The sequence below is a fragment of the Sturnira hondurensis genome, unplaced genomic scaffold (assembly GCF_014824575.4).
Source record: "Sturnira hondurensis isolate 20B ecotype Veracruz unplaced genomic scaffold, ASM1482457v3 Scaffold0003681, whole genome shotgun sequence".
In the NCBI taxonomy this organism is placed as follows: Eukaryota; Metazoa; Chordata; class Mammalia; order Chiroptera; family Phyllostomidae; genus Sturnira; species Sturnira hondurensis.
This window is the reverse complement of record NW_028076312.1, coordinates 4,791,123-4,810,997: the sequence shown is the minus strand read 5'-3', so window position 1 is coordinate 4,810,997 and position 19,875 is coordinate 4,791,123. Positions and strand designations below refer to the sequence as shown.

At 42.9% G+C, this 19,875-nt stretch overlaps 1 protein-coding gene across 6 annotated transcripts in view; it reads right to left on the bottom strand.

Annotated features, from left to right (window-relative positions):
- ATP11A (ATPase phospholipid transporting 11A) overlaps positions 1-19,875 on the bottom strand; it is a 146,710-nt gene that overhangs the window by 49,784 nt on the left and 77,051 nt on the right. For all 6 annotated transcript variants that reach the window (XM_037042043.1, XM_037042049.1, XM_037042045.1 and 3 more), the window contains exons 3-10: positions 19,671-19,760; positions 18,793-18,873; positions 16,107-16,214; positions 7,685-7,813; positions 5,067-5,170; positions 4,500-4,550; positions 1,505-1,569; positions 752-833 (exon numbers count right to left, since the gene is read on the bottom strand). In XM_037042043.1, coding sequence (XP_036897938.1) covers positions 752-833; positions 1,505-1,569; positions 4,500-4,550; positions 5,067-5,170; positions 7,685-7,813; positions 16,107-16,214; positions 18,793-18,873; positions 19,671-19,760 — 710 coding nt within the window. The remainder of the gene's footprint in view (positions 1-751; positions 834-1,504; positions 1,570-4,499; positions 4,551-5,066; positions 5,171-7,684; positions 7,814-16,106; positions 16,215-18,792; positions 18,874-19,670; positions 19,761-19,875) is intronic.

Sequence of the window (19,875 nt, the reverse complement as noted above, 5' to 3'; positions counted from 1 at the left end):
AAAGAATCTGTGATTTTCCAGTATCTATTTCTGAAACCTACTTGTCAAGGTAGACTTCTGGAAATAAAGCATTCTTGCTTAAGAACCAAACCTGCATTTTCATACTTGATGTAGCCAGAGATGGACCAGGAACCAGGATCGCATTTTGAGACTGACATTTCCAGTGTACGCAGAAAACACCCTAATAGCCTTACCCCCGATCTCTACATAGTGGGCAGAATTTTGTTAAATAATTTGTATCCACTCAGTGGTCCACTGCAAGTCGAGGATACGCTTTAACATGAAGCAAAGACAAAGAAAATCTGGGCCACATTTTCTTATAAACTCGACTTTCTCCTTGACTTAATTTTATAAGGATTTCCTGATTTACTAAAAGGAAGACTCTGTTCTCTCTACCAATGCTTTCCTTAGCAAAACGTGGTTTTCAACACCCCAGATTAAAAACAATCCTATTTGGACTTTTTCACGAAGTGGTGGGAGGAGCTGTCGAGCATCTGCAAATGCCTTGGAACCGGGGCTTCTGGGCGTCCACATGAGGGAGCCTGCGGAAGGGGGCCGACGGTGTGAGGCCATCCACACCCCCACAAAATAAGACCATTGATCTACGCAATTGCCTCTACTGTCTATGGAGACACCATGAAGAAATTGCTAATAAGGCCAAGAGAAAAACGTTTTCATATGGACAGTGGTCTGGGATAGTGTTAAGTCACAGATTTTTATGCACTTCAAACAACAGGGGGCTGGAACTTACTTTTCTACAGCAGATCGTTTCTGGGATTTTGACTGGTAATTTAACGCCATCTTGGTTTCCATGCCTGTGTAAATAGCAACACCTATAACATAGAAGAATAAATGTCAGAACAATAACATAACTATATTTGCCTTTACACAGTAAGTTACACACAGCTAAAAATTAAAATGGAATTTTGGATAAATTCCAAAATTCCATTTTATCCAAAATTACATATTTAATTTAATTTTACTAGGCAGCTAGCTGTTCATAAACAGTCACGCATCAGGATTCTTTAGACTAAAGGAATTCTTTTTCATTTCCTGCATAGAGAAAATCTGAATTATTTTTTAAACTTCAGATTTTAATAAGTTGAGTTTTCCCATTATAGGCCACATCTACATATTTGTTTCATTTTAATTAAAATATAAAAATAGCTCACCAAAAAATGGGAGACACTAGCAAAGAAATGCAGCCACCAGAAGAAGTTTGTGACCAAACATACTGTGTGAACTCTTCCAAAGATTCACTTCATAATTCTGAGTCAAAAACTATAGGCGCTTAATAGAGACACAGCACCCTCCGAGGCCGTTGCCTTCCGGGCTGTGGTGACACATCAGTGCCAGTCTTCTCAGGGATGCAGGACCGTCACTGCCATCGAGTCCACAGTGCCTCCACGCACACGAGATTCTTTCACGGCACCACTATTTTAATTATGTAACGTACCTTAATTTTAGAGGCTATTATTAACAACTGACTAGTTCAAACATTTACCAAAGATTTTCTCAGTGTTCTTTAGTGTGGCTCCTCTAAGAAGCAAGTTTTCCGATCCTAATGGCCTGCAAAGACAAGAATGGCCAGAAACAGGGCGATGAAGGCATCGCGAAGGCATGCTGCAAGGTAAGAGTCGATTCATTTGCAGACAGACTTCATTTTAAGAGGAAACTGTCTAAATGCAGATTTGCTTATATTTACATTGGCAAAGTTGGCCTGGGTCCAGGTGAAAGTGTGTGATCTTTACCTGCAGGAGGCTAAGGACTTGCTCTGCTGGAGGAGCTCCGTGGAGTCCCAGCCTTGCAAGCACCTGCTGTCCGAGCATGGCCCTTGTCAGGAATGCAGGCTCCCGGCCCCACCCCAGGCCCACTGAGGCAGATCTGAAGGTCTTAACAACATTCTGTTAAGAGATTGCTCATGAGGGTGGTGGGATGACAAGTGGGGTCCCCGCACCAGTGCCACCAGCAGCACCTGGGACTTGTCAAAAGTGTCGACTTGACAGACTGAACCAGAAACCTGCCTAACAGGCCTCAGGTTTGAGGATCAGTAGAATGGAGCACCCCAAATGCTCTGGAAAAGTGGAAGGGTGGTGCCTGTGACTTAGGTGGCATCAAGCTGTTTCTATCCCATCCTTAGGGAGACTCGGAGTGTCTCGTGTCATACAATCATACAACCAAGATGAAGGCTGGGACACTGTGCATTTATAAACACTGGCTACCAAGTCCACAGAGACCCTCTGTATGCAGGTGCCCTACAAATCGAGAACAATTCGTGCATTCCTGCCTTGGGGGGAAAGAGGCAACAGCCACGAAATCAAAAAATCACTCATGTAAGAACAAGCACTGCCCTAAGCACTCAGCACTCCAGGGGGAGCGACAGACAGAATCTCTGCCTCTAGAAGGTTCATATTCTAGTAGTTCCCTTTGCTGGTGGAGTAAAAATGTCTTCTCATTTCCCACAAATAAAACAGAAATGGGCAGAATTCAACTCTACAAATTTTGCTGTTGTCACCCTTCTACTGATTTTCATTGGAAGGGAGAGGGAACGAGTTGAAGGCATTTGCTGAAGTTTGCTTTTTTACTTTTTCAGTATATTTAATTTTCTTTAACTATCAAATGTTGAGAACTTACTGAATGCTATGAACTTAAAGCGTATTCAGTAAACTTGGCTGATATAGCTCTGGACTGTGTCCAGCTGAAGACGAGACCGAGAGGGAGGAGTTGCCCCGGACACCTGACTGGACACACCTGCCCAGGGCTGCCGGAGGGTCTCAACCCCGCCCTTCAGCCTGCAGCCAGGAGCAGCCTGCCTGCCGGAACTCCCTGGACTGCACGCTTGCGGCTGTCTGGCTGCATCGTAAGTGCTGTCAGCTCCTGTGAGCAACACTCCTACAATAATTCACGTTGAACGTGCTTATGGAAACAAATGGCCCCTTTAAAAGGTGGCTCTCGGAAGTCTGAAAGTAATTTACTTTAAAAAGTACGTTGCTTCTAGTCTGGACAGGAGGATGAAGAAATATTACCCTGAATGGATTAAGAACTTACATATATAATTCATAACTATCCATACCACAAATTTACAAATATCTTTAAATACCCAAATATTAAAAGCCTAAATAATATAAATACATAAAAAGCTAAGTAGAATTGTTCTCAAAATACAAAACATATTAGTAATTACCTTCCCAAGCTGCTCAGCATTAAACTTTGTCTAAGTACAAAGCATGAAAAGCCTGCTCTATTTACTTTTTTGGATTCATCCCATTAGTAGTACGAAGAAATCTAACCCTATTACTTGTTCAAACACTAATTCACACAAGACACAGAAATACACATTGTTTCTGCAAAGTAACTAGGAATTAGCTGTGGACTAATATTTCAGAAAGACCATGGCAATGCCTTCATAAGTTCTGAAAAGAACCAACTAACCAGCGGATAAGTAATGATGCTAAAAACATGCTAAGAAGTGCACGGATTATTTCCTTAAGACAAATCATTTCAGGGGCCTCCCAAGGGGATAAGCCCTAATGAACTATATTTCAGTAACATTATTTTGCAGCAATCTCCCATTGACTTTATTTTACATCTAGGTACCTTTTTTAAAAAAATATAGATAGATAGATATGAAGTACTATCAGGACATCAGCAATTGGGAGACTGCTTAAATTGGAAAAAGATAATTAGTCTAACAACTGAGGTTTACAAAAACGACCAACTTCTAAACCCACTTAAAGACAATTTCCTAAACTGTAGACCTTGAACACCTCAGCAACAAAGAGCTGCCAGGATCTTGAAACAATATCCAGGCAAAATGTCCACAGGCCCAGGGACACAGACATAGCACAGAAGCAGAGAGGTGGGGGCTGGATGGGAGCAGCTCACACCTGTCCTGACCACAGGCATGGGGGCACACCTGCCTGTGACTTGACCTGCACTGGTCACAACAATGCCTGGATGACAGGTTCCTACATCCCCGAGTGAATGTGAGCCTGGGCCAGGCTCTTGTGAGGTACACGCTCTCAAGCCTAGATGAAATTCAGAGCCAAAAATGTATCCCAGTGATGACCTTGACTAGGCTCATACATTCTAATAAAAGGACTTCCAAGTCAGAAATCTCTCAGCTTCATGGTTGAGGACAACATACCTGTATGTAAATTATGAAAGGGAATTTCTAATGGGGGAAACCGCACCCTCTCCTTTGCCTTGGAACTGTAAGATGCTCCTGAACTTTCCCTGCTGCAAGAAGACCCTCAGCAGAATCTTGTGAGAGAATATTTCCCAACAGCGTCTTAATTCATTAACATATACAGTGTGCACACAAAAGAAATCAGAAAACACTAGAGCCAGGACTTCTGGGAAAGTTGAATTCTGTTTGCAAAACCCAATAAGCAGCAACACCGCCCCCCCAACTCTTATCAGTAAAAAAACTCACTTACAACTTAAAAACCTAGAGAAAGAAACCTCCAGAAGCGTTTAGAAGAAGCACATCTCCTTACCTCACCACGGGGTCATTCTGATCATTGTAAACATTTATGCGGCCCACAAACCTGGCAACAGAAAAGTGAGGTCACTGAGATGGCAGCAACTGGGAGGCGGAGGCAGACCAAGTGTGTAGATTACTGTCCTACACACCTGCCTTCCTGTCTCTGAGAAGGAAGAAAATGTGGGCGCATGACCGGGGATTCTTTACTCAAGACCATATCCACATGTGGCTAAACCACTCCACCTTCTTCCTCTTCTCTCAGTTTACTTCCTATTCTTATTAACCCGTGACTTGCATGATTTTCCTTCAAATCACTTTCTCGAAATACAGGAAAAATGTTATTTCCGCAACCAATTTAGTTCCATTAAGTCACTTCTAATGTTTATATAAGTAGCTATAGATTTAAGTGTTGCTGGACTCTGAAAATATGTATGCAACCTATTTTTAACGTGGTCTTAACTGTTTAGCAGTGATTTACACTCTCTTTCCTAACCACTGGGCAGCTGGACTATTTGGGGCGGAGAGCAAGAACCCCGTTGGGGATAAAGAGACACTGACGGGGAACACAGATCCCGCTTACTTGTAGAGGTCGGGCTGGGGCTGCTCGCACTCAATGGTGGCGTGTAGACCATCTATATCTTCTTCAGTATGAAATCCCTTTGTGTCTTGAACGGCATAATGTGTCTACAGATAAGAAATATGAATTCACAAGAAAATGAGAAACACAAACCAACCTAGCAGCCAATGCCTCCAATCCTAGGGCAGCCCCGACATCTAATATTTTGTGCATGTAAACAAGACCAACCACAAAGCCTGAGGAGGCAAGTATAATAAAGAGTGTCCAAGTGTTGAAAAGTTATCGATTTATAGATTACTACTGTTATTTCTATGTCTATTAGGTGTCAGAAAGTTCTTCCATTCTCACCTAGTGTCTTCGACTTAAAACTAACAACAAGACTTGGAATTCTTCTTCAAAACTGGACACCTCAATCTATCAGTCATGGTGGTGACTATTAATTCGGCAATGAATTTAGAAGCTAAAATATTCCTTTTTGTCCACATAACACCCTGTTGTTTACAGAGCTGCCGCCAGCATCAGGAACTGCCTCGCCCGGCACTGTTAGGGGAGTGTGGGCCTTCTCAGAGCTCCTCACCTGGCCTCCACCCAAGGGCCCCTCAAACCTGAACGTTCAGCAGAATCCCCATGGGGCCATAAGGCACTGACTCCTGGATCCCAGGCAGGATCGCCCAGGAAACGCAATTCTTGGGTCCCACCCCAGAGCTTCTGCTGCCCTGGGGCAGGGGTGGGCCCGAGGATTACATTTCCTACATGATCCTGTGTCATGCCTGCACTGCTGGTCTGGGGCCCTCCTGGGAGACCACTGGCCCAGACAGGATTAGTCAGCACGACCAGGTGGGCTCACCTTGGGAGGAGGGAGGAAAGAAACGCTTGTGCAGGAGGGCCTGGGGAAGGAGAACACATCTTTCAATCTCTCTTATCTTTCTCTCCAATAATCAAGTGTTAGACAAATTGAAGGGTTCAATAAATCCACCACAGGAGATACAATCATGTCAGCACTATCAGCATTTATAACATCTCAGAGGCATCTATTGTGTGTCACACACTTCGGGAGACTTGCTAATTATGTCCTCACAAGAGCCCCTGGAAGGCAGGTCTGTCCCTGTTTACAGATGTGAAAACTCCAGAGAGGTCGAATGTCTGCCAGGGTCACACAGTACGTGTTACCAGTGTGGGAGTCCCACTCCCTACTCCTCTTTTAAGGAAAGGGCTCAGATCCACCCAGCCCCTGAGCCAAACCAAATGCACAGAAATGACACCAGAGGGCACATATTTAAGATGCTGGTCACAACACACAGAAGGTCAAAGTGAAACATGGAATCTATAATAATGCCTGCCAGCCTGGACTGCTACAAAATTTTATCCTGAAAAGAGTGATGCACATGCAGGCCTGCAGCATCTGTTCAACAGCGATGCTGAGAAGCATCTGGACAACAGCATCCGTCCCGTGGGACGGGATGGGGAGGGCAGCCCGCTGCCAACGGGGGACGGGAGGGGGAGGGCAGCCCGCTGCCAACAGCGAGGGTGTGTGGCTCTACTTGTTTTGTTGATTTATCACACACTTCATTTGTCCAGCATTCGATGATTAGAGAGAAAGATAGGAGAATATTTAGACACATTTATTATCGGGAAAGACAGGAACATAAAGTTCCCACACTCCAGAGACCTGTGGCAGGTTACAATAAACACCTGAGACCTACCCCGGGATTTCCAGGCCCAGAACCACTGTTGCTCACAATTGCTTGTGCCAGAAGGCCCACTCTCCTGGGGAATGCCACACAGAAAATGTGAACGTAGGTGCTGGAAAAACTCCACGGGGCCTTACACAATAATACCTTGAGTTATTCATAAAATATTAGCATATCCTTTAGCCTTTTTGCAAAGAAAATTTCTTTTTTCCATTCTAGGAATTACCTATATCCATAGGTATTGCTTAAGTACTGTGTTAGAATTCTAGTTTTGTGAGCTGATGCCTTAGAAATAGTTGAATCCACTGAGACATGCTCACTTTTATAAACCTGAAAGCTCCCAGATTTTTAAAATAATGAAAACCTTAAAATTAACAGTGATCTGTCCTATTCTTTCATGATTGTTAATTAAAATTTTGTAGCATCAGCTACCGGTACAGAATTCCATACTGAATGTAAGACATTAATTATACCCTCAGATATTATTTAAGTATTTTAACAAAAAGACACTCATTGAAGTAACAGTGAGGCAAAATGCAGATTCATGAGTGACTTCTCACAGAATTCCAGGGTCATGAAGACACTAATTTTGACCGGTAAAATGAAAACTTTCAAAGCTGAAACAATCTATTCATTACATCCTTAACTTTGTACCTCCCCTAAATGACACAGCTACCTAAGTAACATGAAGTCATTCCTGTTAACTCAAGATGGTTCCATATTACAAATACTGAGGGTGGAAAGAAAAACTACAAAATAGAGAGAAAGAAACAAAAGTCAAAAAACAATTTGGTCAGCACGACTCCCTGGGTTTTCACTGAAAACACTGATTTTCCAAACATGATGACTTCACTAGTTTCTAGCCACACGAGCACAGCTGGGGATGGCAGGTAAGGCCCCGCACAGGGTCTCCAACAAAAGGCACGTTACTTTGTGGCTTGATTCTCCATCTAAGCTGGCGGTGGTCACATGGCAGGTCCCATCTCCATGGCTGCTAGAGAGGAAGATCAGGTCGCAGGGGAAGGTCTCATCCTCCTTGACCATGACGATGTCCCCAACCTGCAGGACAGACAGACAGTGCCATGAAATAAACCTGCTTCTGTGCAGCAGGTTTTTCTTTTCCTAAAGTGCCAGTCGATACTCACAGATACCATTATGGTGTTTGTTTACAGGAGGATATGTGGATGCTAATGTAACTCTAGAGAAAGACCATTTCCCAGGCATTCTGCCCAAAACAAGGACAGACCAGGTGAGGTTGCAATGTACCAATTTTAGATCTGTGAATTATCAAAGTGCATTATGATTAAATACTTCACAATGGAAACATAGACAAACATCCATAACAGGCTTATCCTTGATTCAGCCTAGCGGGATGAATTCTAGTGTCTTATTAATGTGTCCAAGTGGGAATTATTCTCGTAAGAAGGTGCTGATTTAAAATTAGGTTCTATAAACCAGGTATAAGAGTTGTAAAAGCCAGCTGAAAAACAGAGCCAAGATACTATCCACGTAACTCAAGCACGACCAAGAATAAAGCAGAAGGGACAACCACACACATTACAAAAATTAGAGCAAATATGAGCCAAGGATTTTTAAAGAAGATGAAATCATCCCAGTTTTAATACCATCACCAAACAAGACATCTGATTTCCCCAAAAGGCCCATTTTCTCCAATTGTGACTTTAGACTTTGGGTCTAGAGGGCAAGTAACCATCAAAACCCCACCAATCTGGACCCCACGAAGCTAGAGGGTTCAAAATCTTTCCAATGGCTTGGATGTTCCTGCTGCCACGTGCAAAGTGCTCCCAGAATCAGGACGTCACCACGTTTCTGACTATCCCGTAAGTGGAGTTCCCTGTCACACTCCACTACTGTTCCAACTGAGTGTCTGAGAACTTAAAATTGGAGGACTGATCCTCAAACAGACCTCTGGGTTCAGTGAAATTCCTATCAAAATCCGAGCAAAGATTTTGTAGACACAGATGGGCTTATTCTAAAACTTATGTGGAAAGGTGTAGGCCCTAGAACAAGCTCCAACAGTCCTTAACAAGAAGAATGAAGTGGGGGTATTACCCTGCCGACAGGAAGGCTTTCCATGCAGCCGCAGTGGCCGGGACTGTGCGGAGGACTGGCCAGAGGCCCATGAAATAGAACACAAAACACTGAAACAGACCCGTACAAACATGCATTCTGACTTCTGACAGAGGGACAAAAGCAATTCAGTGGAGGAGGGACAGCCTTTCCAAAAATGATGGTAGGACAACTGGGCAGTCATAGGTAAAAAAAAACAGGGAATTTTGCCCTGGCTGGTGTGGCTCAGTGGATTGAGGGAAGGCCTCCCAACCAAAAGGTCACCAGTTTGATTCCCAGTCAGGGCACAGGCCTCTGTAGTGGGCCAGGTTCCTGGCACAGGGTATGCGAGAGGCAAGTGATCGATGTGTCTCTCGCGCATTGATGTTTCTCGGTCTCTCTGTCTCCCTTCCTTCCCCTTTCTCTAAAAATAAATAAATGAAACCTTTAAAACAAAGGGGGGAACTTTGCCCTAAACCTCACATTTTTAGATGAAAATTAATTCCAAACGAATCATGAACTTAAATGTAAAACTGTTAGAAAAAAGCACAGGAGAACATCTCTGGGCTCCAGGTTAGGCAAAGAAAAAAAATCAATAAACTGGACTTCCCCCAAATTTTAAAAATTTTGTGAAAACCTCATTAAGGGATTTCTGACAACTAATATTTAGATGATATGAACATTCAAAATTCATCAGTAAAAATCCCTGCCCCCCCAAGAGGACATAAGATGACAAATAAGTGCTAGGAAGATATTCAACATAGTTAGTCACTAGGGAAATGCAAATTTAAACCGCACTGAGATATCAGAATGCCTAAAATTAAAAAAACCAGTGCCAGCACCAAATGCTGACGAGAATGTGGAGGAACTGGATCTCCTATATATCACTTATGGGAAAGTAAAACTGTCCAGCACTCAGGGAAAGTTTTTGACAATTCCTTTGAAAACTAAAAATGGATTTACTCTATGACCCAGCAATTTGACTCTTGAGCTTTTATACCAGAGAAATGGATGTTTTATTCACTCAAAAATCTGTACACAAATGTTCATAGTAGCTTTATTCATAATAGCCCCAAACTAGAAAACACCTAAATGTCCTTCAATCTTTTTTTTCCTTTTTTTATATAGTTTATTGATTATACCATTACAGTTGTTCTATTCCCCCCTTCATTCCCCTCCACCCGCACACTCCCTCCCCCACCCTTCTCCCCCCTTAGTTTATAACCACGTGTCTCAAGTTCTTTAGATTCTATATTTCCCCCACTATTCTCGCCCTCCCCCTATCTATTTTCTACCTACCATCTATGCTATTTTCTGTGCCTTCTCCCCCCTTCTCCTCCTCCCACCCCCCTATTTCTAACCCTCCATGTGTTCTTCATTTCTATGGTTCCACTCCTGATCTAGCTGTCCTCTTGGTTTGCTTTTGTTTTAGGTGTGGTTGTTAATAACTGTGTGTTTGCTGTCCTTTCATGGTTGATATTTTTCATCATTTCTTTCTTATATAAGTCCCTTTAGCATTTCATATAATAAGGGCTTGGTGATGATGAACTCCTTGAACTTGACCTTGTCTGAGAAGCACTTTATCTGTCCTTCCATTCTAAATGAAAGTTTCGCTGGATAAAGCAATCTTGGCTGTAGGTCTTTGGATTTCATGACTTGGAATACTTCTTTCCAGCCCCTTCTTGCCTGTAAGGTCTCTTTTGAGAAATCCACTGACAGTCTGATGGGTACTCCTTTGTAGGTGACTGTCCCCTTATCCCTTGCTGCTTCTAGGATTCTCTCCTTCATTTTGGTCTTGGCTAATGTAATTATGATGTGCCTTGGTGTGTTCCTTCTTGGGTCCAACTTCTTTGGCACTCTCTGAGCTTCCTGGATTTCCTGGAAGTCTATTTCCTTTGCCAGACTGGGGAAGTTCTCCTTTATTATTTGTTCAAATATGTTTTCCACTCATGGCTGTTTCTTTCCCCCTTCTGGTACCCCTATAATCCGGATGTTGGAACGTTTAAAGATGTCCTGGAGGTTCCTAAGCCTCTCCTCATTTTTTTGAATTCTTGTTTCTTTACTATTTTCTGGTTGGATGTTTCGTTCTTCCTTCTGGTCCACTCCCTTGATTTGAGTCCCATTTTCCTTTCCATCGCTATTGGTTTCCTGGACATCTCCCTTCATTTCAATTAGTTTAGCCTTCATATGTTCCTCTAATTTGTGACTAAGTTCCTCTAATTTGTGACTGTACTCTACCAATTCTGTGAGCATCCTGATAAATAGTGTTTTAAATTGGGCTTCTGAGAGGCTGGCAATCTGTTGGTCGCTTAGAGTTATTGGCTCTGGGACTTTGAGTTCTTGCACCATCTTTTGGGCTGTTCGTGCCTGTTAAGTAGCAGGATCAGAGCCCTAGGTTTTCACCAGAGCAGGGCCAGTCAGTCGCTGGCGTGTGACGTAGTATGTGGGGGCGGGGTCAAAGAGGGACAATGGCTTCCCTCCGGCGCCCGCCTCCGCGACCCCCACCAGCACCGCAGCCACCACCGTCACCAGGGCCACGCACCCCGCTCCACTGCACGCGAGTGTGCCACCGCTGTCAGCCCTCCACCACTGGGTTCGCCCCCTGGAGCCTGCGTGGTCCGTCTCACTGCGCGCGAATGTGCGACCTTGGTCAGTCTGCCCCACACCCTGACTAGGTCCGGGCTGCCTGCGTTCCTAGGTCTGTCCTTCCCGACCCTGCTCCGCTGCTGGCTCTGCCTCTCTTACCGTCCCGTTGAACGGTTTGTAGCTGTCGGACTTCCGTATAATTCGGTTTTCTGGTCTTTGGGTGTGTCTTAGTTCTCCAAAACTTTTGTTGTATCCAAACTTGGTTGTGGGAGAAGGCACAGTGTTTCCACCTATGCCTCCATCTTGGCGGAAGTCTTCAATCTTTGAATGTAAACAAACTCCAGTCTACCCACACCACGGACTCCAATAAAAGCAAGTAGCTAGTGATGCACATGTCTGGGCGAAATCAAGGGAATCAGGCTGAGCGAAAAAAGCCAGTCCCAGAAGGTTCCAAACTGCATGATCCCATTTATGTAATGACACTCCTGAAACCGACAGACAGGTTGCAGGTTTCTTCTCCCACAGCCTGGTGCAGCCTCTGGAGGCCTGAGCCAGGAGGGCCTGTGGAAGAGGGTCCCTGGAGTTGCAGGGACAGCCTGATCTCTCTTCCTCGTCTCACACAGTCCACTTAGAATCCTCAGCTTAGAACAGGCTGGATACAGAGCAGACATTTCCCATAGGAGAGCAGTGCATTAAAAATTCAATTTTCTGCTGGTAGACACTGTTTAGGTGTGTTTTTAAAGAAAGAGACATTTATTAAAAGTAACAAATTGCCAGTTATAAAAACAGTCATGGGGATATAAACTCTAGGAACACAGTCAACAATAACTGTAATAAGGATGGTTACTAGACTTATTGGTGTGATCAATTTGTAAGGTATATGAGTGTCATACACCTGAAACTAATACAGTACGTCAACTGTAATTTAAAAAATAATGAAAAAAAAAGTGCAGAAGGCTTTACAAAGGAAATAGAAGTATTCAAGGAAACTGCATTTAGGGTCTGGGATCCCTTTGCAGAAGCCCATTAACACATACACCAGGTCCCCACTGCTATTCTGACAGCTGCGAGGCCCGTGCACCCAGCCCCTCACCTCCCTGACCCCATGACCACCGGGAAAACATCGCCAATACAGACTGAGGGGACGCTCATTCAGAATTACTAAAACACCTGGACAGTAAAATTTATAAAGCAAAGAAAAGGTTGTTTAAAAACTTTAAAATACATACAATAGCATGTGTAATACACATAACATCTGAAAGCAGGTTAACAAAGATGGATCACATGCTGATGACATGTGAACATGCCTCTTCATATGTATTCTTATATCCTGGACCCTGTCCTTCCCTGAGACAACCACTGATCCCTAGGCTGACGGGGCCACCCCTCTTCAGGATGCACCTGACACTGAAGGCCCACTTTTCTGTCACTTTGTGATGAGGGCTGACAACACTCCTTTACTGCAACTTCCTGGTGGCCCCACCACAATTTCTGGTCAGGAAAGCAGCCCAGAGAGACAGTGGAGCTGCCAGACAAGGAAGGAAGGTCGGTGGGTGGGGGAGAAAAGGTGTGGGCAGGGTGACAAGGATGGGAGAAAGTGACGAAGGAGGACAGTTGGGCTCCACCCCAGGGTCACAGCTAAACATTACCCCAGACAAACTGTAAAATTACACCTATGATTTTTATACATATAGGTACTTCTAAACAGCTAGTAGAGATATGAATGTAATCCACTTTAAACACACATTTAGAGACATAAAATTACATTAGTTAATCATTCATTGGAAAAAATCAAAATGAAAACTTTAGTGAGGCCAAAATGGACGTGTAGGTAGATATATGTTGCCTCCTTGCACAACCAAAAGAAGGACAACAAATTTAAAAACAAAAAATAACCAGAACTGCCACAAAATCGAACTGTACGGAAGTCTGACAACCAAGGAGTTAAAGAAGACACATTCATCCAGACCAGTAGGAGGGGCGGAGACGGGCAGCTCTGGCAGAGGGAACTCATGGCAAGGTGGTGGCTGGAGAGACGGTGGCTGGTGGTCACACATTTCCGTGAGGATAAACCGGGAGGAACAACTGGGGAGTGAGACAGATCGTACAACCCAACATTCCAGCGTGGGGAAATAAAGCCTCAAAGCCTCTGACTGAAAACACCTGTTGGGGTTGGGGCAGCGAGAAACTTCCAGCCTCACAGGAGAGTTCACTGGAGAAACCGACAGGGTCCTAGAACATACACAAACCCACCCGGGAACCAGGGCCCTAGAATATACACCCACCCAGGAACCAGCACCAGAAGGGCTCAGTTTGCTTGTGGGTAGCGGAGGAAGTGACTGAAAGCCAGTGGAAAGCTGAGCAAGTGGCATTGTTTCCTCTCAGACTTCTCCCCCGACATACAGCGCCATAACACAGCAAGGTGGGTTCCACTCCTCGGCGAATACCTAAGGCTCCGCCCCTTACTATGTAAAAGGTACTCGGAGACAAAGAAATATGGCCCAAATGAAAAGAACAGATCAAAACTCCAGAAAAAGAACTAAGCAATGAAGAAATAGCCAACAAATCAGACATGGAGTTCAAAATACTGGTTATCAGGACACGCACAGAGATGGTTGAGTATGGTCACAAAATAGGGGGGTAAGTAAAATAAAGAAAATATACAGGAACCAATAGTGAAGGGAAGAAAACTGGGACTGAAATCAACAATTTGGACCAGAAAGAAAAAGTAAACATTCAACCAGAACAGAATGAAGAAATAAGAATTCAAAAAAATGAGGAGAGGCTTAAGAACCTCCAGTACAACTTTAAACATTCCAACATCCAAGTCACAGGGGTGCCACAAAGACAAATGAACAAGAAATTGAAAACTTATTTGAAAACATAATGAAGGAGAACTTCCCTAATCTGGCTAAGGAAATAGGCTCCCAGGAAGTTCAGAAGCTCAGAGAGTCCCAAAGAAGTTGGACCCAAGGAAGCAAACATCAAGGCACATCATAATTACATTATCCGAGATTAAAGATAAGGAGAGAATCTCAAAAGCAGTGAGAGACAAGGAGACATTTACCTATGAAGGAGTTCCCATAAGACTATCAGCTGACTTCTCAAAAGAAGGCTTGCAAACATGAAGGGGCTGGAAAGAAGTATTCAAAGTCATGAAAGGCAAGGACCTACATCCAAGATTACTCTATCCAGCAAAGCTTTCATTTAGAATGGGAGGGCAGATAAAGTGCTTCCCAGATAAAGTCAAGTTAAAGGACTCCATCACCACCAAAGCCTTATAATGTGAAATGTTAAAGGGACTTATCTAAGAAAAATAAGAAGATCAAAACTATCAACAGTAAAGTGACAACAAACTCACACCTATCCACAACTGAACCTAAAAAACAAAAACAACTAAGCGAACAACTAGAATAGGAACAAAGTCACAGAAATGGAGATCACATGGAGGGTTATGGGGGGGGCAGGGAGAGAATGGGAGACAAGGTACATGGAATAATAAGTATAAATGGTAGGCACAAAATAGGCAGGGGGAGGTTACAAATAGTATAGGAAATACAGAAGCCAAAGATTTTATATGAACAACTCATGGATATGAACTAAGAGCAGGGGAATGCTGGTGGGAAGTGGTGCAGGGCAGAGGGGAAGAAAAGGGAGAAAAAAATGGGACAACTGTTATAGCATAATCAATAAAATATACTACAAAAAACTTCAGTGAGTTTTTAGAGCCAATTTCCATAATTTCCAACTACTAAAGTTTATATTCATATGATTTTGCCTTGCTCTAAAACAGATTTTTAAAAAATATTAAATTTTTATTTATTTATTTACTTTTAGAGAGGGGAAGGGAAGGAGAAAGAGAGAGAGAAACATCAATGTGTGGTTGCCTCTCACATGGCCCCCACTGGGGACCTGGTCTGGCCTGCAACCCAGGCATGTGCCCTGACTGGGATTCGAAACAGTGACCCTTTGGTTTGCAGCCCAAGCTCAATCCACTGAGGTACACCAGCCAGGGCTAAAACAGATTTTCTAAAAGTGTTTAGAGCTTTTCTCTTTTTGACTGGTTAGTACAATTCAGCAATTTTCAAGTGGTGTGCTGCAAGAATTTTTAAAACAAAACAAACAAAAAACAACAACAAAAAAGGATTTTTAAAACACACAATACCCAACTATTAGTCAGGGGCACTTGACATCTTTTCCCTTAGATTGTCCAGAAAAAAAAAAGACAACAGCCAACACAAAAGTCATCTAGAGTGAATGAATCAAAATTATACCTATTTTCTTTTTGTCAGATCAGCAAAAAACATACTTTTGTTGGAACACAGAATTTTAGTAATTAGTTGATGCGTGCCATGAGACAACATTAAAAATTGCTGGTATAACCTCATAAACTTCAGGTGACCCTGGTGGAGCTGCTGATAGTGGTGGGACAGGGTGTATATGGGAAATTCCTGTACCTTTTATTCAATTTAGTTTAACTGTGAACCTAAATCTACTCTAAAACAAATAAAGTTTATTAAAACTCTAAAAAGTAAGTAAGTAAAAAAAGAAAAGCTAGTGTAAGAGTTTGCCTGAAATATTTGGGGAAAGAGGTTAGAGTTTGGGTGTCTAATCAATAAAAAAACCTGTCACATTGTTTTTTTTTCTTTAATTGTTACTGGTTTTAGGCCAGGTAATTGTGTCAATTATCACTCACTCTCAGCTTTCGGCTCTGCTTCCGAACTAGCTTGCCATGCTGGATGAAATGGACAGGGCACTGGTTCATGGCGTTATCTGCTTTATGGCGAAGCCAGTCTTCATAGCCCTAAAAGAACAAAAAGAAAGAATTCCATGTGACAAGTGACAGAAACATGGAGGGTCCCTCAGCTCTGAGCCCATCCTTCTGGACTTTGCTTCGAGGGGCCATGAGTGTGAGTAAGATAGAGCCAGGCTCAGCCCACTGGACAAGTGAAGTGGCCAGGTGCCCTGCGGCCCCGCGCTCCGAGCTGTGCCCTGAGAAGGACTATGAGGCTGCAGTAAAACCACAAGGCACCTTGTAGTCTCGTTTTTCTCACACCTGAAACCCACCCACTGGCGAGTCCTGGCACTTTTCCCACAAGTGGGTCCTAAATCTTCCACTTCTTCGTGTCCCCTGGTCACCATGCTCGTCAAGGTCCCACCCTTCCTTGGCCCTCCCTGGGCTGAATGCAGACATGACTAAGCCGGTCACTCCTGGGAGCCTCAACTCTACATCATCTAATGGTGTTTTCCCACACTTTATCCTGGCTCCACATATGGAATGGCCATTCTCCAGTCCACTGAGGTGACACACCAGGTGGCTCACTGTCAGGGCCATGGTCTGGGGTCCCTGAGGGGCCAGGGTCTTTCATGGTCTGAGGTCTGGGGCAGGGGCGGTCCTGTTCCCCTTCCACTGCACTCACCTGGTACCCCATCCAAGTGCATGTACCAGAGAGGCCCCCTCCACTAAGACCATAATGCCCTATAATGCACACGTGGGTATGTGTATGTACACACATGTGCATGTGTGTACATGTGCATGTACACAGGGCTTCTTGGTGTCTGCCTCCCTCACTGGAATGTCTCTTGTTCAACATTATCATCTCTAGGGCCTATAAAAATTTAGTGCATGAAAGAAGCTCAGTCATATCCGTAGAATAAATGAATAAAGGATATGTATAATGCAGAAAATTAGAAAAGAAAAGCAGCTTTTGAACTGTGTATCTAGGCTGTATCCCACTGTGTCTTCTGCCTGTTTTCGTATCTCCACTCCGCAACTCGTGCAGAAGAATGCGTTTTTGAAGATAAAATCAAGACATAAATAAAGGAATCAGAAATAACTCCTGCAAATCACTTTTTACCTTATATACTACAAAAGTATTATGTGGTCTGTGGACAGAACTAAGAAATACATAAGTCACCCCTCCCCCCAAAGAAACTAATCCTATCATTCTGTAAAATATATTAATATAGAAATTATCAACATATCGATATAATTATACATAAACATAATTTTAGCCTATGGGGTGTAGTTTTCAAAATTTGAAACGTACTGTACATACTATTCTACTTTGTACCCCTGTGATATCATAGACATTTTCCACAGCAATTTGGGTTGTAGTTATAAGTATATTTTTGATAAACATCTTTACAATTGTATTTTTGTGCATATTCATTATATATTCTTAGTATAGATTCTTAAAAAGAAAATGTTTGAGTCAAAAGATGGATAAAACTTTTAGGCTTTTAATATGGAACTGAACAAAAGTCCTTAAGAAACTCAGTACCAATTACATTTCTACCAGATGAACTTAAATATTCTACCTGAAAAGCACAAGTGAGACCGTACATAGTTGCCGACTATGTCTTTTACTGAATCTGGCCACCTAGATTCTTAGCAAACTGAGTAAAATTCTTGATTCACTGTGATACTCACAAAAAGTTGGGTATAGTTCTCCATGCACATATACATTTTATTGATGGCAATGAGCACTGGAAATTACCAATATGCGCTGTTCCTGTGTCAACTCAGATACCAGATCAAGCCTTGTAAAAGCAGCCGGACCTAATTCTCATAACTAACAACTCCGCTAAATCCTTTTGCTCTTAAATAAGCATACTTTTGAATTCTTTCCCCAATGGGAGAAAACACACTTTCCAACCAAGCATTTGGTGTTTCCTAGATTAACATGCCTTTGAATTGGATTTTGCTGGATGTGAAAGGGCATTTGAGTTAAGGGGGATGAACTACTACTTCTCTGTAGTATCTCCCAGCACATGAAAGGGAAGCCAGCTGCCCAAAGAGCTGTCTACAGCTTCAGAGGTGGCTACACCTCAGTGCCCATGAGCTGTCATGGAGTGGAAATTTTCTGGAACTAGATAGTGGTGATGGCTGCCACACTGCACTGGCTAACTGGACAGTATAAATAACTGAGATGCATTCTTACTGTTAGTCACTGGCTTTACTCCTCTGGACCAGAAAGAACAATTTGATCCGCACTGAGTGAGTCAGGACTTAGCATGCTATTGTGAAGCCACAATAGCATCCCAGACCCTCTGCAGGTAGCCACAGAACCTTGCAGCTGAGATGATGGAAAACGCAGTCAGGTTAAGCAACTCGTCTGAAATCACACACCACCTCTGGCTGACTCAGGTGAAAACCATAGTTTCCTCCTCACACTCATGGGGTACCAAATTAGTAACGAAGTTATATAATCTCTATTATTTTAACTTGAGTTTCAATCTATAGAAGTATGGAAATGAATTTTTAGAAGACAGTTTAATTTTTCTATAAAATGGCTAAAACAAATCTGATTGCTTTGGCTAAGAGGCGACATGACACAACAAAAATCACAGCCTTCTCCATCTGTCTGTAAAATCCTTACCTGTTTGATAGCTGTGACAGTAATGACAAAGAACAGTGGAAGTCCACTCGTTACTGGACTTGTGGGTGTATCGATAATCAACTGCAAGTAGAAGAGAATGTAGAGCCATTTTCAAAAACATGCGTTAGTGACTTTAGACAGACTGACAGGCCCCATATACCACCACCTAACATTTGCTTTTACTTATTTTAAGTTGCTGTACTGTTACCCCACTTTATCCCACCACTAGAGATAAATTGGCTAAGAAGTAAATCATCCTATTTTACTATAAAACTGAGGGGCAGTTCTTTTAAATTAAGGAAAATGCTTAAGAAAATGACGTTAGCTGTGGCAAAGACACAAGTCTGATGCCAGTGTACATTTTATTTTAATTTACTACCCTGTTTCTGGTGCTACACTTCAACTACATTATTTGCATAACTTACTGTGGGGGAATTTAAAAAATCCTTCAGTTGTATTTTGAATGACTGAGAAAAACTGGGTTGCTGTTCTTAAAATATATCTGCTCTATTGCTCCCTAATTCAAACCTCATTGTGGTTCTCACTCTCCTTCCCCACTGCCTCTCTCCTTCTCTTAATGCTTTTGTTGGAGAATCTGTGCGTGCTTAGGAAGGGTAACAATGCTTAGCTGGGCTGGCGAATTTCTCCTAAAGATTAGGAAGCTCCTGACCGCCCCTCCAGTGCTGGAAGGTAGCCAGAACCAACTCAAACACCGAGTGCTCCTGTGTGTGTTTTAGCACACAGGTCTCCCTGAACCAACACGCTGTCCTGGAAAAAAATAAAGGAGGAAACTGTAGATGAGCGGCACTGAGTCCCTGCTCCTTCCTTATTAGCAAACCACGGTTCGTCACCCGAGACCAAAGGGTCACTGGCCTCACCTGTACCAGAAATATGATAAGAAAATAAAAGTTGGCGATTCTTCTGAATTGTTCAAATAAGTTCTTGGGTATGAAGTTCCAAAATGTGTACTGTAGAAAAGAAAAACAAAGAGGGGTCATTTTGATTACATTTTACTCCACATGATAAGTAGCAGCACCAGATCTCAAGGTACAAAAAGTTTCATTTTAGTTACAGAACTCATGG